This window comes from Mesoplodon bidens (genome assembly GCF_964165515.1).
Source record: "Mesoplodon bidens genome assembly, chromosome: 13".
Lineage (NCBI taxonomy): Eukaryota > Metazoa > Chordata > Mammalia > Artiodactyla > Ziphiidae > Mesoplodon > Mesoplodon bidens.
Window position 1 is genome coordinate 50,354,278 of NC_138169.1, and position 21,466 is coordinate 50,375,743.

The 21,466-nt window shown below is 44.7% G+C and overlaps 1 protein-coding gene across 2 annotated transcripts in view; it reads left to right on the forward strand.

Annotated features, from left to right (window-relative positions):
• MAPRE2 (microtubule associated protein RP/EB family member 2) overlaps window positions 1-21,466 on the forward strand; it is a 163,424-nt gene that overhangs the window by 130,437 nt on the left and 11,521 nt on the right. For both annotated transcript variants that reach the window (XM_081251707.1, XM_081251706.1), the window contains one exon: window positions 18,018-18,157. In XM_081251707.1, the coding sequence (XP_081107833.1) occupies window positions 18,018-18,157 (140 nt within the window). The remainder of the gene's footprint in view (window positions 1-18,017; window positions 18,158-21,466) is intronic.

The following is a 21,466-nucleotide window of genomic DNA, read 5'->3' on the forward strand; positions in this document are numbered from 1 at the left end:
AGTAAAATAGAATGGAATAAAGCATTTGAATGATCATAATTAAATTCCTAAATGGAGATTTAAATAAGTCCTAACAGCAACTTTCAAAAACTGTATTGAGTATTTGAATACTCTCACTCTTAATTATCTTTAATTTTGGGTTCTCTAAGGCTGTTCATACAACCTTAACAAAGTGATTATGTTTATTGATTTTATTTGTTTACCAGTGTTCGCGTATTCTTTGAGTACCTGTAATCTAAGTAAGCATCGCCTATCACCTTTGCGGAAAGAAGAGTTGCTTTTACTTCCCCCAAAAGTTTGGGGGGCTTTTGGGTTTTTTTTAGGAGAAGCAATGCAATGTAGCAGTTTACAGTGGTTTTTTTTATCCTTGTTCTGATCTTGATTTTCTGGCCCAGAATGTGGTCTCCCTTGGTCAGTGTCACTTGAAAAGAGTATGCATTCTGCAGTTGTTGGTCGTATGGTGTTTTAGAAATATCAGTATCAAGGTAGTGGATGGTGTTATTCAGATCATCTATTTGTTGTTGTTGTCTCGTTCTAACAATTGCTGCAAAGAGAGTGTTAACATTTATTGTGGAATTACCGGTTTGTCCCTTTAATTCTCTCAATTTTTGTTTCCTGTATTTAGGACTCTGTTGTTAGATGCGTAGATATTTCTGATTGTTGAGTCATTCTGATGAATTGACCTTTGTATTTTATGAGGCTTCCCTCTTTATCTTTGGTAATACTCTTTGTCTTGAAGTCTATTTTATCTAATATTAATATAGCCACTCCAGCTTTCTTATGCTTACTGTTTGCGTGGTGTATCTTTCTCCATAAGAGGTAAATTTCCACCTATCTTTGTCTTTATATTTAAAGTGTGTCTCTTATAAACAACATGTAATTGGGTCTTGCATTTTTAATTCATTCTGATAATCTCTGGATATTGGAGCGTACAGTCCATTGTTAATGTAATTATTGATTTGGTTGGATTTAGATCTATCATTTGTTTTCTGCTTGTCCCCTTTGTTTTTTGTTTCTCTGTTTCCCTTTTCCTGTTGTCTTCTGAATTTTTTTTTTTTTTTTTTTTTTTGCGGTACGCAGGCCTCTCACTGTTGTGGCCTCTCCCGTTGCAGAGCACAGGCTCCGGGCGCACAGGCCCAGTGGCCATGGCTCACGGGCCTAGCTGCTCTGCGGCATGTGGGATCTTCCCGGACCGGGGCACGAACCCGTGTCCCCTGCATCGGCAGGCGGACTCTCAACCACTGCGCCACCAGGGAAGCCCTGTCTTCTGAATTTTAAAAATATTTTTTAGCATTCCATCTTAATTTATCCATTGCCTTTTTAACGGTACTGCTTTGCATTAATTTTTTTCAGTGGCTGTTCTAACGATTACCGTATATATTCTTACCTTTTCACAGTGTACTTAATATTTCATGTAAAATGTGGAACCCTGGCAACCCTTCCCTCCTCTGTCCTTTGTTTTGGCTGTCATATGTATTACATTATAACCCACAAGACACTGTTATAACTTTTGTTTTAAATCAACACTGTCTGATATTGTGGCTTTTGAGCACTTGAAATGTGCTTATTCTGCATTGAAATGTGCTGCAGGTATACAATGCATGCTGAATTTAGAAGACTTGGTATGGGAAAAATATAAAACTAGTTAGTAATTTTTATATTGATTATACATAGAAATTATAATTTGCATATATTGTATACATTTTGCATATATATATTAAAATTAATCTCAAGATTTTTTTAATGTGGCTACTAGAAAATGTTTACTTACATGGTTCCCATCATATTTCTATTAGGCAATGCTGCTTTAAATAGTCATATGAATTTTAAAGATATTAAGAGAAAAAACTTATTTATTTTTCACATTTTTACCATTTCCAGTGTTCTTCATTCATTCCTGAACATCTGAGTTCCCTACTAATTTAATTTCTCTTGAGACTGAATAACTTTCTTCAGCATTTCTTGTAGAGCAGGTGCAATGGCAACAAAGTCTTTTAGTTTTCCTTCCTCTATGAATGTCTTTATTTCACCTTCATTCTTTTCTTTTTTAAACTTCTGTGCATCAAAGTACACTTTTAAAAAAATTTTATTATTTATTTATTTATTTATGGCTGCGTTGGGTCTTCACTGCTGTGTGCGGGCTTTCTCTAGTTGCGGTGAGCGGGAGCTACTCTTCGTTGCAATGCACGGGCCTCTCATTGCGGTGGCTTCTCTTGTTGCAGAGCACGGGCTCTAGGCGCGCGGGCTTCAGTAGTTGTGGCTTGCAGGCTCTAGAGCGCAGGCTCAGCAGTTGTGAGGCACAGGCTTAGTTGCTCCGCGGCATGTGGGATCTTCCCGGACCAGGGCTTGAACCTGTGTCACCTGCATTGGCAGGTGGATTCTTAACCACTGTGCCACCAGGGAAGCCCTCACCTTCATTCTTTTTGTGTGTGTGTGTTTGGTACGTGGGCCTCTCACTGTTGTGACCTCTCCCATTGTGGAGCACCGGCTCTGACGCGCAGGCTCAGCGGCCATGGCTCACGGGCCCAGCCGCTCCGCGGCATGTGGGATCTTCCCGGACCGGGGCACGAACCCGTGTCCCCTGCATCGGCAGGCGGACTCTCAACCACTGCGCCACCAGAGAAGCCCCTCACCTTCATTCTTAAAGAAAATTTTCCTAGGTAAAGAATTCAGACTGATCTTTTATTCCTCCCTCCCTCCCATTAAAGATATCTTTCCACTATCTGTGACCTCTAAAGATAAGAAATGCATACTCATTCTAATCACCTTCCCCTATAATGATAAGTTGTTTTTCTCTGGATGCAGTCAAGACTCTTTATCTGTGGATTTCAGTAGTGTGGCTATGATGTTCTCTTTGAACTTACCTTGTTTTGGAGCTCATTAGACTTTTAAAATCTATAAGTTTATGTCTTTTACCACATTTGGGTGATTTTCAGCCATTATTTTTTCAAATATATTTTCAGCTCCATTCTCTCTATCCTATTTTTCTGGGACTTCATTTTTCCATGTGTTAGAGCTTTTGAAATTATCCCTCAGTTTCCTGAGGCTCATTTTTTCCCAGTATTCTCTCTATTCTTTAGATGGTTTCTATTAATGTATCTTCAAGTTAGCCATCTTCTTCCTCTGTCATCTACATTCTACTACTGAGCATTTTTTAAATTTCAACTATTTTTTTCACTTTTAATTTTTTTCTTTCTCTCTTGAGATTGCCTATCTTTCATTTATTATGAGCATACTTTACCTGACTGGGAATGGCTATGATAGCTGCTTTAAAGTTCTTGTCTGCTAATTCCACCATTTCCTGACTCTTCATATGTTGAGTAATTTTGGATTGTGTCCTAGACGTTGTGATGTTATATTATGCAGACTCTGGATTTTGTTACATTGCTCTGCAGAGTGTTGATGTTTCTGATGTAACAGGTATTAACTCAGAGTCCAAGTAGAAAGTACTCAAAAAGTTATATTTCACTCAAGGGTTCTAACCTTGGCCTCAAGCCTATACCATTATACAAGACCTTTTTCCTTATTATTGCCAGGATGCAAGTCTTCATTTATCTTTTGAGAAACTCCACCCTTTAAACATAAATGTTAGTCTCACCCCAAAGCTATCGTTTACTCTAAGAAATGAATATTTCCCATGTCTTCTCTTTAGACTAAAGCAGTCCATAATGGCGTTTACTTTCCAGAACCCCGTTAGGATAGGCACAGGCAGCGCCACCTTCCTGGTCCCTTCATGATCTCTCCGTCGAGAGAAGTCAGGCCTATTTATTCTTACAACTTCCCAGTGTGTATCCACCTGGTACTGCTCTCTCACAGTCCCCGGTCACCTAACCACATAGTGTACTATCCCTATACCTACTTACTGCAAGGATCAAATGTTGATTTTAAAAGATCATGCAGTATCAACTCATAACAAGGAAGAAATGCATTTTTCTTGCCAGTCCCATAATGAACAAGATTTCTTTTCAAATAGGTGTTAGCACTTCTCCTTATTATCTGAACAATGTATCTTTCACTCAGTCCCTGCCCTATATCAGCATTGCATGCCCTTGGCCTGTTCATGTTGAGAAGCCATCTCACTGCTAAGCTGCATACCAGTTAATGGCTACTCCCTTAGCTACAAGTAGGCCTGGAGAAAATGGGAAAAAATTATAATGGTCCAATTAATTAAATTCTTAGACGACATTCCCTACTCCCTGGAAGGAGAGGAGGGGTATTGGTGGTTTTTTTCCTCCACTTACACATCTATCATATGTGAAATATAGAAGATAGGCGTTGGGATGCTTTTCTCCTCAAAGAATAATTAAAGCTGCATTTCCCTATCTATAATACTGATAAAAACACAGCATAAAATATGAGCAGTGCTCGGCCTTGCCAGGATACTGAATATCTCTGAGTTTGGAATATTGGACACAGAGAGGAGCAAAGAGTCATGAACAATTCAGGAGCTTCAGATAGGAATCTTCTGGCAGTGCCTGTGTAAGAGGCCAAGGGCTTCTTCCAAGGAAGAGCCCTGCATTTTTCATTTCCATCACAATGTGTTTGCTTAAGGAAACAGCACCTTTGACAGACAATTTACTAATTCAGTTCATATATATTTTTTTTTAAATTTTTTTTTTTTTTGGCGGTACACGGGCCTCTCACTGTTGTGGCCTCTCCCGTTGCGGAGCACAGGCTCCGGACGCACAGGCTCAGCGGCCATGGCTCACGGGCCCAGCCACTCCACGGCATGTGGGATCTTCCTGGACCGGGGCACGAACCTGTGTCCCCTGCATCAGCAGGCGGACTCTCAACCACTGCGCCACCAGGGAAGCCCAGTTTATAATTTTTTATTGTTTTGGCTTTGGGGGATCAAAATATGTCACAGTTTTGTTTTTTTTTAAACCAGAATTTTTTCAAGCTTAGAGATCAAAACCTACAAAAATGTTGTGATGTTATTATTGTGTAACTCTCAAAATCTAAATCTAATATGAATAGAATTTTTAATGGAAGTTAGGGAAAAGGAAAACATTTAAAATGTAGAGGGAGTCATCAAATATAGAGGGAGTAGGTATTGAATACATACTAAATGCCAGCTATTGTTCTAAACACTTAACCTGTATTAGCTCAGTTTAGCTTCACAACAATCCTAAATGGTAGACTGTTCCCATTACACCCCTATTTTAAAGTTGAGGAAACTGAGGCACAGAGAGGTTCAGCAACTTGTCAGGGTCACATCCTGGAAATAGGGAACCCTGTGATTCCAGAGCCCGATGCTCTTTAACCATTATATTATTATATTGCCTCTCTCAAATATCATGGATATGGTCTTCTGTTATGTTCTTATCTGCTCCCCACACTATACTGAACCACAGTAAATTTTCACAAACGAAATTCAAATTGCATACTGAATGGAGGAAATAAAAGGCCCTCCAGTGTTGTAAAGCAGGGGTCCCCAACCCCCGGGCCACAGACTGGTAGCAGTCCGTGGCCTGTTAGGAACCGGGCCGCACAGCAGGAGGTGAGCGGCAGGTGAGTGAAGCTTCATCTGTATTTACAGCCGCTTCCCATTACTCCCCAATGTCACATTACTGCTGAACCATCCCCCCCTCCCCCAGTCCGTGGAAAAATTGTCTTCCACAGAACCGGTCCCTGGTGCCAAAAAAGTTGGCGACTGCTGCTGTAAAGGTTTGAAACAGAGCACATGCTATTCTATTCAAACGGCATTTATTTTTTTAAAGAGCAATAATTTTTACTTATTTTTTATTTTTTAAGGGTTTTTAAATTATTTATTTATTTGTTTGTTTGTTTATTTATTTATTTTTTGGCTGCGTTGGGTCTTTGTTGCTGCACGTGGACTTTCCCTAGTTGTGGCGAGCGGAGACTACTCTTCGTTGTGGTGCACGGGCTTCTCATTGCGGTGGCTTCTCTTGTTGTGGAGCATGGGCTGTAGGCACACCAGCTTCAGTAGTTGTAGCTCGCAGGCTCTAGAGCGCAGGTTCAGTAGTTGTGGTGCACGGGCTTAGTTGCTCCGCGGCATGTGGGATCTTCCCAGACCAGGGATCAAACCTGTGTCCCCTGAATTGACAGGCAGATTCTTAACCACTGCGCCACCAGGGAAGTCCCAAGAGCAATAATTTTTAAATGTTCAAAAACATTCCCGGGCTTCCCTGGTGGCGCAGTGGTTGAGAGTCCGCCTGCCGATGCAGGGGACACAGGTTCGTGCCCCGGTCCGGGAAGATCCCACATGCCACGGAGCGGCTAGGCCCGTGAGCCATGGCCGCTGAGCCTGTGCGTCCGGAGCCTGTGCTCCGCAAGGGGAGAGGCCACAACAGTGAGAGGCCCACGTAACAAAAAAAAAAAAAAAAAAAAAAAAATTCCCGTCATCCTTGCAATAGGCTCTTGGGTGAGAGTCACTATATTTTATATATGTTTGTAAATGCAAGAAATGTTAAGCTACTTGTTCCAGCCCTCTTATCAGCCCCAAAGTAGAAATGTGTATAAGGCCCAGAAAACTGAGCCCTAGGTTAGTGGGATTACTTATCTCTGATTTCTTAATCCTTCAATTCAGATAATTCTCTGAGTTGATGGTCTGGGTGATTACAAAGTGAAGAGTAAGTGCTTCAGACAAAACTGGCCCGAATTTCAGCATGGCATACCCCGTGCCCTCACAGCGGACTTTGCAGAAGAGGGTAAGGGCCTCCATTGTTGCCCCCAGCTGCACCTGGGAAGCAAACCATCCTAGCCCTTTTTAAACAATGCTGGGTCCTTTCATAACCAGCACTGTGTCGTTCTTATATAGCTGCTCCCTCTACATGCTGAAATATTAATCAGTTCTGCAACTCAACCGCACGTGTTCTTGTGATGGATCGTTCCTTTTCTCTCCATAGATATAACTTGGCATTTAGCTTCTCAGCCTCACCATAAAACTTGTCAAACCTCAAAAGTCCATGACTTATCATTTATTTCAGTTTCCATGAGCAGAACATCACAGATCACCAGTGAGCCTATTTTTCTTTATCACTGGTGCCTTTTTTTGTCCCTTGGTATGTTGGGCAGGAATAGAAAAGAGTTTTGACCTGAAGAATTTTCTATACTCCCTTTGAATTGGGTTCCGTATGTGGGGAGTCACATCCCATCCCCTTTCCCATATTCTGTTGGTTAGAAGCAAGCCACAGGTCCCACCCACATTCCAGGGGAGAGGACTGCACAAAGGTGGGAATAGCAGGAGGTGAAGATGAAGCAGTCACCTTAAGTTCTGTAGTCACAGAAGTTTACAGTTTACTATGGGGACTCTGGGGAGTCACTGAAAGGTTTTTGTTGTTGGTGGTGGTGGTGGGTTTTTTTGCCATACGCGGGCCTCTCACTGTTGTGGCCTCTCCCGTTGTGGAGCACAGGCTCTGGAGGCGCAGGCTCAGCGACCATGGCTCACGGGCCTAGCCGCTCCGCAGCATGTGGGATCTTCCCAGACCAGGGCACGAACCCGTGTCCCCTGCATCGGCAGGTGGACTCTCAACCACTGTGCCACCAGGGAAGCCCACTGAAAGGTTTTAAGTACAACAGCTAAGAAGCTGTTGCAGCCAAACATGTAGGAGTGGAGGGTGGCCTGAATAAAGGTCATGGCCATGTGGGTTATACAGACTTTTAGGCAGGTTTAGTCAACAAAAGTTGATGGTGATGGGATATGAGAGGTGAAGGACAGGGGAAGCCAAGGATAAATGATGCACAAGTTTCTGGCTTGGTCACTGGTTGGGGGAAGCAGAAAACCTGGAGCGGGAGCCAACTGGAGTGGATGATTCGAGTGGGGCTCAGCTCTGGTTCTCACCTCCCCGAGCTCCAGCTGCTCTGTGGCCTCAGACTGTCTCTCTTTGCAAGCAAGTCCCGGTAAGGTAGTGTTAATGGAGCACAGCAGACTTCCCACCATCAGCAAAACAACCTGAAACACTTGGTCTTGCCAGTGGAATCAGCAGGACTCTGAACATCGTAAAGGAACTAAATAGTCGTGTTCCCCTGAAATGGCCGTCTTGGTTTGTAAGCTTTTTGCTTAAATGACTGATGTATGCCAGGAATGCGTGACACCGGGATGTTGTTGTCATGGTGATGCCTGTGTGTCTCTATTCTCAGCAGGCTCTCTCAGTTTGTTGGACTCTTTCAATCGCCAGCTTTCCTTACTGCTGCAGCAAGCAGGCAAGGGAGTGTTCCCTCAATTATTGTTGGGATTCTGGTGCATCTTGTTTTCACGGGGGTGAGGGAACCTCACCGTTTCTAGAGAAAAACTGCTCTGAGAACAATTTAAAAACAAGAATTTGAACTAAGATAGTAATTGGCACCTAATGCATTTCAAAGCACACTTAATTCTCTGCCAGGGTGTGAGAGGTGTGAAAAGGCAGCTTATCGAAAGAAATATATACCACGTTCAGATAACTTCTTACACATCAGAATTTTTAATATTTGAGCTAATTTTAAGATGAGGAGTTCTTTCCTGCATTTTTCCCCCCTCTGAAAAATTCTCCGAAACCAGAGTGACTCAAGCAGAGCCTGGAAAATATTGGAGAATCACATGATGGCTAAAAATAAGCACATCATCTCCAGCAGGGACAGTAACCAGGGCAGAAGTAACTCAGTTCTTGAATGCTCACACTGGCTGGACATGCTCGGCTGAGTCAGGCCCACTCGCCCATCTCAGTGGCCACCGGTCAGGGAAGCCTCCGGCACTGGGGCTCTGGGCCCTGGCTGTCGGCGTTGCTCCCTGGCATATTTTCCCAGGGCAGAGCCGGTCAGCACACTGTGTGATGACCCCGAGCTGGGAGTAGGCTGGGAAGGACACCGGCTGACTCATAGCTCTTGTCACCGCCTCGTCCTCCTTCAGCCGTCCCCTTGGAACCAAGAGCAGATGCTATTGATCCCAGAATGTCTCTTAGTTGCTATTGATGTTGCACAACTTAAGTTGTGATAAATGCCCGGATATTTGGTGCCTGTTCTACAGGGTATATCGTAGGGGTTTCTAAACTGTAGTATTGTAAATGCTTTCCCAAAACCAGAACTCATCTTGAGCACTCACTGCTCATCCCCAGGGGTATGACTGCAGTAGCCTCCCAGCTGGCAGAGGGGGCCTCCTAAAACCCAAGTCAGATCAGGTCACTCTGCTCAGGACCCTGCCATAGCTGCCCTCTTCCATCATAATGAAAGCCGGCCTCCAGCAGTAGCCCGTGAGGTCCTTGGTGACCTGCACCCTCCTCCCCCGGTGCCCATGCACCCTCTGCTACAGCATCCAGACTGGCTGCCGAGCAGGCGAGGCCACGCCTTGGCGCTGGCGCTGGGCCTTTCCTCTGCCTGGAATATTCTGCTCCTGGCTGTCCAGAAGGCCAGCTTCACCTCTCTCAGGTCTTTGCTCAGATCTCACTTTCCCAACGAGGCCTTGAAGAAGTCAAGGTGACTCCTGCAAATGGCATGTCCCCTGCAGGGATCCTGGAAGTTGCAACTATGGAGCTGTTACAACACACGTCGTCTTCTGTGAGGAGGGAGGCTGTGAGCTGGGGTGAGCCCCATGCGCGCCCGGTGTGGATCTCGCCTCCTTGCATCCCTGCTGGGCTGCTGCACGACTGTCACCAAGGGGACTTGGGCTTTTTGACCCCTGTCCTTCTGGGTGGACTCAGAAGGGTCTGGGTGGACCCTTCTGAGTGAGGGGTTAAGACTGGAGGGGATCATCATGGGTGCTCAGGCCTTCCCTGAAGTTCCTGTTTAAAACCGCCACTCACCCAGCACTCCTTACCCCTGCCCTGCACTGCCTCTCTCTCCATGGCATTTACTTTCTAGTTTATTATGTCACTTATTAATTTATTATTGTTATCGTTTATTATCTAATTCCCCTGTTAGAATGTAAATTCCACAAGGACCAGCGTCCACATTCAGTGTTCTATCCCAAGTGCCTGTAGCTTGCCAGGTACACAGTAGGGGTGCAGTAAAAACTTGCAGCAGGCATGAGTGAATTGGGGAAATTTCAGAAGGCGCACAAAGACTTGGGTTACAGTCCACCAATTCTCAAGACAGAGAGTGCGGAATGGGGGAACCGATGCCTGGGAGCCCACTGGTGGGTTATGGGTTAACCAGTTTTTATAAAGATTTTCTTTAAATAAAATGAGTCTCGTTTCCTTATTATTTCAGCAGTTTCGTTTTTATTTTGCTGGTGTCTAGAAATGGGAAACCCGTGCGCTGTCTCGTCATTAGTTGAATCAGGCCTCGTTTGCTGAGTAATGATGATCGGGTACACTTACTGTGCGCCAGGCTCTTGTGTAGGAACTTTCCACGTATTAACTCAGGTACTCTTCCCAGCTCTGGGAAGGAGGCACTGCTACTGACTCTGTAGAACATAAAGAAATCCAGGTGGCAGCAAAAGTCACGCCACCGAGCAAGCAGCAGAGCCAGGATTACTACGAAGGCTGCAGGCTGCAGGGCACCCCCGCTCTTAACCACTGCCTCCCTCGGGGAAGACGAAGGACACCCAGTTCATACGAGGTCTTCATTCCCACAGGATTGATGTGGTTCAGTCTCGGCTGTGTGGAGCCCCTCCCCAAGCTGCTCAGAAGTGGAGCTGCCCACTTTTATAAGCTGACACCAAAGTGGCAAAAAGGAAGAGCCCAATTTTGCCAGTGGCTGCTCTGGTGGGACAGAAGCCATAAATAAGGGCTCTGAACTACTAATTTGAGAGTAAAAGAGCCACCCTCTTAAAGATCTCATGAATCAGGGCATCCCAGAACCCCTGTTAAAGTTCCATTTGGACAGAACGCTGGCCTCTGAGGTGGGTTTTGTTGTTTTTTTTTTTTGCGGTACGCGGGTCTCTCACTGTTGTGGCCTCTCCCATTGCGGAGCACAGGCTCCAGACGCGCAGGCTCAGCGGCCATGGCTCACGGGCCCAGCCGCTCCGCAGCATGTGGGATCTTCCCGGACCGGGGCACGAACCCGTGTCCCCTGCATCGGCAGGCGGACTCAACCACTGCGCCACCAGGGAAGCCCTGAGGTGGGGGGGGTTGTTTTTTGGGTTTTTTTTTTTTTTTTGCTCTCAGGGCAGAGCAGACCACAGAACCTACAAAGTGAAGGTATGGAGGCATTTTCGAAGGCAAGTGTGAGATCTTGAATTTGCGACAGTCAGGGTTGTGTGGGAGCCGTTAGTCATTCCGCAGTGTGACAGCTCTGGTGTCAGTTTAGTCACTTAGGAAGCCCTCTTCCTGTGGGAGTTGTCTCTTTTCATCAGTCCAACCCCATACCCTCTCCCCCAGCAGTGGCCTTATTTACTTATTTATTTTAACCTGGTTCATATCTCAGTTAAACAATAAAACCTGTTTGCCAAGGTAAAGGGGATAAGGAAATGATGTCAGGCCCATCCACAAATGATTAATCAATGTAGGTACAAGGTATCTTCTGTCATGTTTCAGTTGTTCTGTGGGGTTTAGGTTTGTTTTTATTGATTTATAATTGACATACAACCTTATATTAGTTTCACAGTTTGCAAGGCAGAAATAGAGACAGAGGTAGAGAACAAACGTATGGACACCAAGGGGGGAAAGCAGGGTAGGGGGTGGTGGTGGGATGAATTGGGAGATTGGGATTGGCATATATACACTAATATGTATAAAGTAGATAACTAATAAGAACATGCTGTATAAAAAATAAATTTAATTTAATTTAAAAAAACAAAAAAGTTATTAGTTTCAGGTGTACAACAATGATTCAATGTTTATATATATATTGCAAAATGATCATCACAACAAATCTAGTTAACAACCATCACTACACAGAGTTACTAGTTATTTTCTTCTTGTGATGAGAACTTTTAAGCTCTATTCTCTTAGCAACTTTCAAATATGCAATACAGTATTATAATTAATACAGTATTATTACAGTATTAATACAGTATTAATACAGTATTATTAACTATAGTATTACTATAACTGTGTAACGCCATGCTGTACATTACATCCCAGGACTTATTTACCTTATAACTGGAAGCTTTACCTTTTGATCCCCTTCACCCATTTCATCCCTCCCACTCCCCGCCATGGGCTTTTTAATTCAGTGGAGCGGGGCTGGGGGGATGCTCTCAAAGTAGGGAAGAAGCTGGGGACGACCAGAAGCGTGGTTGCTTCCTGAGTGTGTGTGTGTTCTTAATGTCTCTGTGGTTCTTGTCAACAGTATTAATGTCATATTTTTAGCTCCTCTGTTTATGATTTTGGCAGAAAGAATACGGCAGATTATGTGAGAAGAATTTCTAAATTCCATCAGAGCCCTGGCTGCGAAGGATAAAGCCAAGTATAAAAAAGGATAAAGTGCTTTTATTTGCTTCATCATTATGAATTCATTGGGCCTCATAGGCCCAAAATGTTGGCACATTTTCCATAAACATTAAGCAAGCTACTAATTATTAACGTTAGACACAGCAGTGCTCTGGCTTCACTAAGGCAGTGAATCAGGCCACTCTTTGTATTTTACAACTATGGTTTAAAATGTTTTAGCATCATATTTATACCCCAACTCCTGAAGGCATTAATTAAGACAACTGCTCAAAGACTAGCATTGTAAATCATGTCCATATCCAGCGGGTAAAGTCAGAGAATTATAGGGACTTGCAGGGAATTTATGTCTACTTTCCTCCGCTTCTGAAATTCCTTTTTTATTTTGAAAGGGTAATTAGTGGAGAGAGAGAAAAGCTTGAGGGAAAAATGATTCTTGTAAAACAGGACTACCACTAATTATATTTTCAGGACCTCATCAAATGCAGCTTGACAAAAAAATTGAAATGTTTGATAGCTGCAAGAAAAAAAAATCTATTATCTGTATTATTATTATTATTGCCAAAGTAGCTGTACTCCCTTTAAAAGCTATTATGTAAATGTTTTTTGTGTAAGCATCATTGAGCAGAGAGGCATGGGAAGGCCCGGGAGTGAAATCACCAGTGGACTTGGAGGCATTGAGGGAAGCATGAAGGCAGCTTTTGAGAACCTCAGTGTCTAAAGCCAGGATTAGACACTATAGAGGACATTATTGGGTCACTTCACAAAAATGGAATACGAATGTTAGTTTACATAAAAGTATTATATCAGTATTAAATTTACTGACATTGATAACAGTACAGTTTTCTGATAACATCCTTATTATAGCAGCCCAGGTAAGTGAAAAAAGAATATCTGTCACCCCGGAAGCTGGGTACTCCTTAGGGTATGGTATTTTTTTTTTTTATAAATTTATTTATTTATTTTTGGCTGTGTTGGGTCTTCGTTTCTGTGCAAGGGCTTTCTCTAATTGTGGCAAGCGGGGGCCACTCTTCATTGCAGTGCGCGGGCCTCTCACTATCGCAGCCTCTGTTGTTGCGGAGCACAGGCTCCAGACGCGCAGGCTCAGTAGTTGTGGCTCACGGGCCTAGTTGCTCCGCGGCATGTGGGATCTTCCCAGACCAGGGCTCGAACCCGTGTCCCCTGCATTAGCAGGCATATTCTCAACCACTGCGCCACCAGGGAAGCCCAGGGTATGGTATTTTGAAAGAAGGTAGCAAGGCTTGTAAAACAAATAAACAAAAACCTAGTTTTTAACTGACTAATGAGTGTGATATAATATAGGATATTGTCTGTCATTATTTATTCTAATAAGTTAAACCATGAAATCATTCAACACAATGAACAAAAGGTTGCATTTTCATCTTTATAAATTTTAGTATTTTAGCCTTAATCTCATGATAGCTGTGGTCAATTACGTCCATATCAAATTGCAGCCTGTGAGGATTTAAAGAGCTCAGTTTACATTCTTTTGAAAATGAGCTTTGTGTGGTTTTTAAAAACTTTTAACCTCTGAAGATACTAAGATCTCCCTGTGTCTTTCCTGGTCTTTCATTTCTTCACGTTTATTCGTTAGAAGGTAGAAATGTACAGTTAACTTGGTGCTGACCTCTTGTATTCTCATTCATCAGACATGCATTTCCCTCGATTATCAGTTTCTTTCCAAACAACTTAATCAGAATTTCAAAACCCCTCTCATTTTAAATTTCAAATTCTAATTACTTAATTGAGCTATTAAATTTTTCGAATTTGTTTTCCCTTCTTTGTCCATATTCTGGGGGCAGCAGCTTTTCTTCTGTCCCCCGTGGAGGGAGCATAGCGGGTAGAGCGTGGACCAAGCCCCCTCTTCTCCACTGTCCCCTCCCTGCCCTGCAGCAGGGGGATGCCAGGTCTGACTCTCACTGCCTTCATCTTTCTCGTCTCAGAGACCCACAGCCTGCATACACGTGTGCCAGTTTGAAGGACCTGGGGCTGTGCACCCCAACTGACCTTTACAGGATCCGTGAAACACAGATGCCACTTTAATGCCGAGACCCTGTGAACCACAGTAAAGTTGGACTCTGTCAGTAGCAAGGGATGTGTTTCTTCAGGAAAAAGCTGGAACTGGGACAGCGTCAGTAACTGCAGCAGCTCTGGCCTCTCTGCCATGAGCCACCCGGCATCTCCCGTGACCCCATTTCCCTCCCAGCCAGCTTCCTCTGTGTATATTTAGGCTTTCTTTCCCTGATAACTTGGTCTTCCATGGGGCTTTGGCTTGCCATGACCTCTTCTACTTTAAGTTCATATCAAACGTTTCAGGTTTTTCCAAGCTGCATTTGATGATGTCCTGGTAATATAATTAGTGATAACCTTGTTTTACAAGCAATCAGCTTCTATTCCTTCCATGCTTTTCTTTGAAAATTGACGTGAGACTGGGTGAGGCAGAGTATAAGAACACGAGTGTGTCTGGTGGACCTCGCTCGGCTCCCGCAACCAGCCACGTCATAGCTGCTGACCTGCTTAGGGAGGCCTGCCCAGGCTGGGTGGGTGGGTCACTTGCTCTCTAGGGAAGCCCCTTCCCCAGAGCTGTTCTCTTCAGAAGAGGCATGAACGGAAACATGGCAGAGACTTGGATAGGACACCCCAGCACAAACCATCTTGCTCCTCCCTACTCAGAGTTAACTGTTTACTGACTGAATTTACCCACATGAACTACTGTCTTGACTCCATCTATAAAGGGCCTAAGTAATAATGGAAGGTGAATTTGAAACCAAGTGAGAGATCTCTTTCTGGGAGGCTGGTGGGTTTTGTTTGGTTTCCTTCAGGTGTTGCTGGCTCCTGCTGTCAGTGACTTTGAGGTTGGCATCAGCTCCTCAAGCTTCCCCGGGATCTGTACCCTGGATAGATGCCTGTCCTAGGCGTTCTTTCATGAGTTATAAAAACTTATTATTGAGTGTCTCCTCTGGATCAGGCATTGTGATTGGCCTTGGGAACATAAAATAGTAAACAAAACAGACGCAACTCCTATGTCGTGGAGATTAAGTCTAATGGAAGAAGTAGGCATTAAATAAATCACTGTACCATTACAGTTGATGGGTGCTGGGTGAAGGGTGTTTGAGCCACCACATTTAAGCTGAGACCCGAAGGCTGTAAGACATAGTCACTCAAAGGAGGGGAGGAAGAATTTCAGGCAGAGGGAACACAGCCCGATCACAATCCGTGGTCACGTCTAGAACATTGCCTTGTTCCTGAGAATGCCGAGTGTGGCCATGCCTGGGCTTTTTTTTTTTTTTTTTTAATATACATTCATTTGCTTTATTTTATAGATTTCACATGTAAGTGATAATAGAGTATTTGTCTTTCTGTCTGTGGACATTCTTAAATGACCCACTCCCACCAGGTCATGAGCTCCTGTAGAGCAGGGACTTCCAGTACAGGGCTCATGGTAGGCACTTAATAAATATGTATTTAGTAAATAAGAGGGGTTGGTCATAGACAGTCTTTGAGTCACTTTCTGTTAGACTTTTTTTATATTAAAATATGACATATTGCTCATGAAAAGGTCTGAAGTAACTTGATTTTTCAAAAGCTGCTTCCCCAGTGAGGCTGGCTGGTGGCCACCCTTGGAGAAGGCTGTGTGTCAGGTCAGCACGTCCTCGCCCTGCCTCTCCTGCTGTTTTCCACGCTGTGTTCTTTACCCTGTTGGCTTAGCCTGGAGTTAGAGAAGCTGGCCAATGGGACACGGAAGCTCTGTCCAGGAGTGTGTTTTCTGGGCTTTTCCAGAGATGAAGCCTCCTCACAGCTGTTGAGCAAAGCAAAGCATCTGCTCTCTAGACAACTTGGGAAGTTCCACTGCATAGGTGAGGTTTCCAGGTCACTGAAAGTTTGAATACTCAAACTTTTTAAGTCATTCCTAATTTAAGCATTCTCAGTTTTACATATATTAGGCATTTCCCTGTATTTTTAAAAGAATTCTTTTTTTCTTTATAACAGGCATGTATTTTAAACAGTATGTTACTGTCAGTGCTTCTTGAGGGTGTGTATGACTTTGCACCTCTCATGACTCTGAATACATATAGATAGGAATTTTATAGTCTTCCTGCTTGCTACTTTGTAATTAGGAGATTGGTTGAAACTTGTAGCTGCTGTCAGGGTGCCTGCCTTTTTCCAATCTCTTAGTACCAATAAACTGTAAAATTGAAAACCATACAACCAGGTTTTATTTACTTGTTCGTGTATTTAAACATTTGTTCCTTCACCAAATATGTGTTTGGCCAAGTATTGTGCTAAGCACTGAGGTTGCAAAGCTGAGTATGATTAGTTCCTTGCCCTCCAAGAACCAGAGGAGCAGAGTGGGGGGGACTGTGGTGGAGAATTGGGCCAGTGGGAGCACTTACACCAGACTGAGCTGTTCTGAGTAAGAGGGAATGGCTGGGCCCCAGTAATGACCCTGCATTTCAAACCCATGGAGTGTATAAACTTCACTGCATATATCTTGTGCCATCTGTTTTGGCTGCAGAGGCCATTTCCTGTGTCTGTCAAGTTCTAGATAGTGAGAGCCTGTCATGAGCTGAGCTTCAGGTAGATGAGGTCTTACCTGACATCAGTGGTCCTTTTTTTTTTTTTTTTTTTTTTTTGCCAATTTCTATCATTATTAGTGGTGCTACTGAATAACTTGGTTAAGGTCCCAATCCTCAGGCTTCCCCGTTGTAAAGGCATATCTTTCACCCTTTATAAGCAACTTATATGGTAACACCTTGACACGTGTAAACATCCCGTCCTCCAAACACTTCTCCATGTTTTAGAGTCAACTGATGAAACTTCCCTGAATCAGTTATGTGTATTGCAAAACTGTGATTTTTCTAGCATTTCTTCAGCATTTACTGGCTGTCAGTGTTCTGTGGAGATCTTTAGATCCTCCCTCTCCCCTACCCTCCTTATGGACTAGATTTTTATTTATTCAGTGCATTGTAATACATTACAGCCATCACTCTTTTTGGTATGCAAATGGTCCAAGTCTGGCCAGTTGGGAGCCCCTTTGGGCTGGCCCCTGTATCCTTGACATTCATTAATCCTTGAGCACATCCTTGCTTTTTGACATGAGATGTCCCAGGCCCACCTTGTCCTTTCCCTGCCCCAGCCCTGGAATCAGCCATATCATGTCTCAAGAAGCCCTTTTATTGCAGAATAACATTTAGAAACCAGGACTTGGGCACCAGGAGTGCCTGTTGCTACAGAGATATAATGGCTCCTAGACTCTTTTAATGGCTAAAACTAGGAAATACATTAAAAGAGGAAAACATAGACATGTACATTGATATTTCTCCTAAAGTGTTACTCTCTTATAAGGTCTGTGTTAGAAATTCAATTATGGTGATGCTCTGAGCTTATCAAAGAACGTTTCCTCTTTAAAAAAACAAAAACAAAACTTAAAATCCCTTTATATCTGTTCTCATCTCTCTGGAGGGAGAAGGGACAACGGCATTAATCTCATGTCACTTGAGAAAAACAACCAGTGCTCAGAAGGGTTAAGTAAGTTGCCCAGGATGATTCTGTCATTTTATCGAGTACACTCTTTCTAAGCGTATCTGTGCTACTTCTGTGCTGGCAAGAGATCACTGGCAGTGTCTCTTCTGTGTTTTAGTAAATTCCTTTTATATCACACTTTTGCTACATACCTAAAAAGCATTTCTGATGTTGCCAATATTCATGATTTATTCTGGGTCCTTTCAGGTGCGGCTAAATCAAGTCCAGCATCCAAACCAGGATCCACACCTTCTCGTCCCTCATCAGCCAAAAGGGCTTCGTCCAGCAGCTCAGCATCCAAATCTGATAAAGATTTAGAAACACAGGTCATACATCTTAATGAACAGGTAACTTGGCATCCCCAGCTCTGTCTCTGGGAGCAGTGACAGGTGTCAGGGGGTGAGATGAGCAGACTCCTATGGGCTTGGGATAGGGGGAGGGAAGCGGCGGGAATCAGTGGCTTCAAGCAAGTAAGAATGAAAGGAACTACTGGGGCAGATAATCAGTGGCCCGTTGTGAATAAAAGATGTTAAGTCACACATCTCAAAGCTATACACTGAGACAGAGGGACAGATGACTGGCTTTAGGTAAATGCAGGCGCGCAGGCCAGCCTCCCCCTCCCCTACACCTCAGTGCCTGTTAGGAGCTCCAGGCTAGACCATGGCCACTTCTAGCCAGTCTAGATTGTGTTAAAGGCATCAGGGGCTAGTCTCCCTCCTTCCTTCCTGTCTTTCAGCAGCTGTCTGTTAAGGCTGTTCGATGTGACAGACACTATACTTGATGCTGATAATATAATGGCAGCAAGATAGAGAGCTTCCCTTCCCTCATAGAACTTACAGATAGCAGCCACACACCATTGTCTATTACACATGCAAAAGCCAAACGCCGAACACTTCCTGCAAGAGTGAAAGTACACAGGAGGACTGAACCCAGGAATAAGGGATCAGAAAGGCCACAGTTAAATAGAACTTTCCTTTTTATCTACTATCCCTAGGCCTACTGCCTTCGAAATTTTCAATATAAAAGCTTAGGTACGCTTTCTAACGAACAATAGCTAATTTTGCCCAAGACTATACATAGTTTAAAAGTAATAAAACAATTGGTAGCATAGGGCCCAGCGCAGAAACCACCCACCCTTGCCCTGAGTTAGGAGGAGAGTCTTTTTTTTTTTTTTTTTTTTTTTTGCGGTACGCAGGCCTCTCACTGTTGTGGCCCCTCCCGTTGCGGAGCACAGGCTCCGGACGCACAGGCTCAGCGGCCATGGCTCACGGGCCTAGCCCCTCCGCGACATGTGGGATCTTCCCGGACCGGGGCACGAACCCGTGTCCCCTGCATCGGCAGGCGGACTCTCAACCACTGCGCCACCAGGGAAGCCCAGGAGGAGAGTCTTTTATCCTGGCCACTCCCACCCTGGGAGAAGAGCCACCATCCCAGGTGCCCAGGCTGTTCCCAGCCACTCACGGGCATGGGCAGATCCCAGTGATTAACCTGATTCTTGATGAGCCAGCAAGTCTGGAAACAGTTTTTGAGATTGTTGTATATTTGCAAACAAGAATCTAGTTAAAAAGCAAGCAGTTGCTTAACTAGGGTGTTTCTTTACAATTCTGAACACTTTAATGAAAAAGGTAAAACCTTAAGTCATCCGGTGCGTAGGACTTTGATTTAGAAACTGTGCAATGTTCTTATTGCCTGCTGATTCTCAGTTTGAGCCCTTATACAATTTCCAGCAATGAGTTCTTCTAGAATAAAAGGCAGTTAGTACTGAGACTGAGCTCTAGAGCCCGCGAGCCACAACTGCTGAGCCCGTGTGCCACAACTACTGGAGCCCGCGTGCCTAGAGCCCATGCTCCGCAACAAGAGAAGCCACCACAATGAGAAGCCTGCACACTACAGTGAAGAGTAGCCCCCACTCACCGCAACTAGAGAAAGCCCGCAAGCAGCAACAAAGACCCAACGCAGCCAAAAAAAAGGCAGTTAGGACAGCCCTAATTAGCCTTGGGCCACATGCCTGAGGCTCTAAGCAAAGCAGACCTGAAGAGAGTCGGGTGTGGGTCTGTAATACGTTAGATTTATAACCCTTTTCTCCTTAGGAACTCAAATTCTTTTGATATCTTTATTATCTCATGTTTCTTCATCTACCCCTACCACACCCAGTTTCCCAAATCACCAAGTCAAAGTAGAAACACATTGGAACCTCGAGATCCTGCCTGCCCCTCTCTCGCTTACGGCCTTCGCCAGCCAGCCCCACTTCCTCTCCTTGGGGCTGGCTCTGGGCTCCCAGGAGCTCGCCAATCACACACAGAGCCCCAAGGGCCCCAGCCCTCTACGATGCTTCAGTTAAACTGTTGTCCCATCCAAAATGCCACTCTAGAGAAGACACAGAGAAGCACATTCCAGTGGCCTTCCTCCTCCTGGATGTAATTCCTTCATTACTTCCAAAGGCCTCACTCCCGGGCTGTCCCCCCATGCATTCACATGGAGGAGGGTGTCCCCGTACCTCCATCTGTCCCCCAGAGGGAAGGTCGGACACATCCTACATTGTGAGCCTTCATTCACCAGCTGTTTCCTGAGTGCCTCCTTCAGCTGTATTTCCAAGGCTATGTTAACGCTCCCTCCATTTTCTGTCCCCGAAGCCTACAGGGTGCTCCCCGAAACTGGTGGGGAGCCACACACAGGCATCACTGTGTTGGAATTGAGGACACAAAGACGAGGAAGGGCCAAGTAAAAATGCCCGGACCAAAGAGTGAATTACAGTGGTAATAGACAAAGTGACCAGTGCCCTAAACTTTAAGAATTCTCATTCACTTGGCCCCATGCCTTGATTTGGGCAGTCTCCCATGACATGCTACGAAAGCACCACTGTGTTAGAGAATTTCAATGATAGAAATGAACCAAAAGACACAGGGGAGGAAAAGCCATGGCTAAAATAATCAGGGGTTGTTTCTGGAGAGCAGGTGAGCAAACAGGCGGTGGGATGGGGTCCCTGCTTGTGCTCGGGGACCACGGGGGCTGAAGAGTGGGGCCTGGTTAGCCCGCACAGACACTGTCCGTGGCTCGGACTGGAAGGCTGGGCAGATCTACAGTGTGTGGACACCTGAGCGGTGGAGAATTGGGAGAAGAGAACTTCCCCTTGACTTTTCTCAAGAGTCCATCCCCAGCATCCCCTCCACTGCTTAGGCTCCTGCTCTGACACGTGAGGGAGCTAGGAGGCATCGGAGTGGGACTGTGAAAATGGCATCCCATTTGCCAACTGATCTTTCATCAAGTAGTTTAACTCCTGTTGGTTTTTACCAGGGAAAGTTTATAGCTGTGCATCTGTTAACCTCATGCATCTGGAATAGCAGCACAGGCCAACCTGGGCTGGGTGTTTCTACAAAGCCTCAGCTCTTGGTTCACTGTACAGACCACAGCACTTGAGAGGCTGACAAGCCTGGTTTCCGTGGATCAGAGGCATCCAGAGACCCTTCTTGCCCGACACAGGGAAGGAGAGCTGGCAGACAGCAGACACCTGAACTACCACAGATCCGCTGGTGGCACCAGTGCAGGCTTGAGATGGGTCTGTGGTCGAGTCTGGGCGGGGTGGGGGGAGGTTCTAGAATAAACAGTTTTCTTTCTTCTGGAATTCAGCCAACTGGGCTGCCTTCACTTTTTACAAA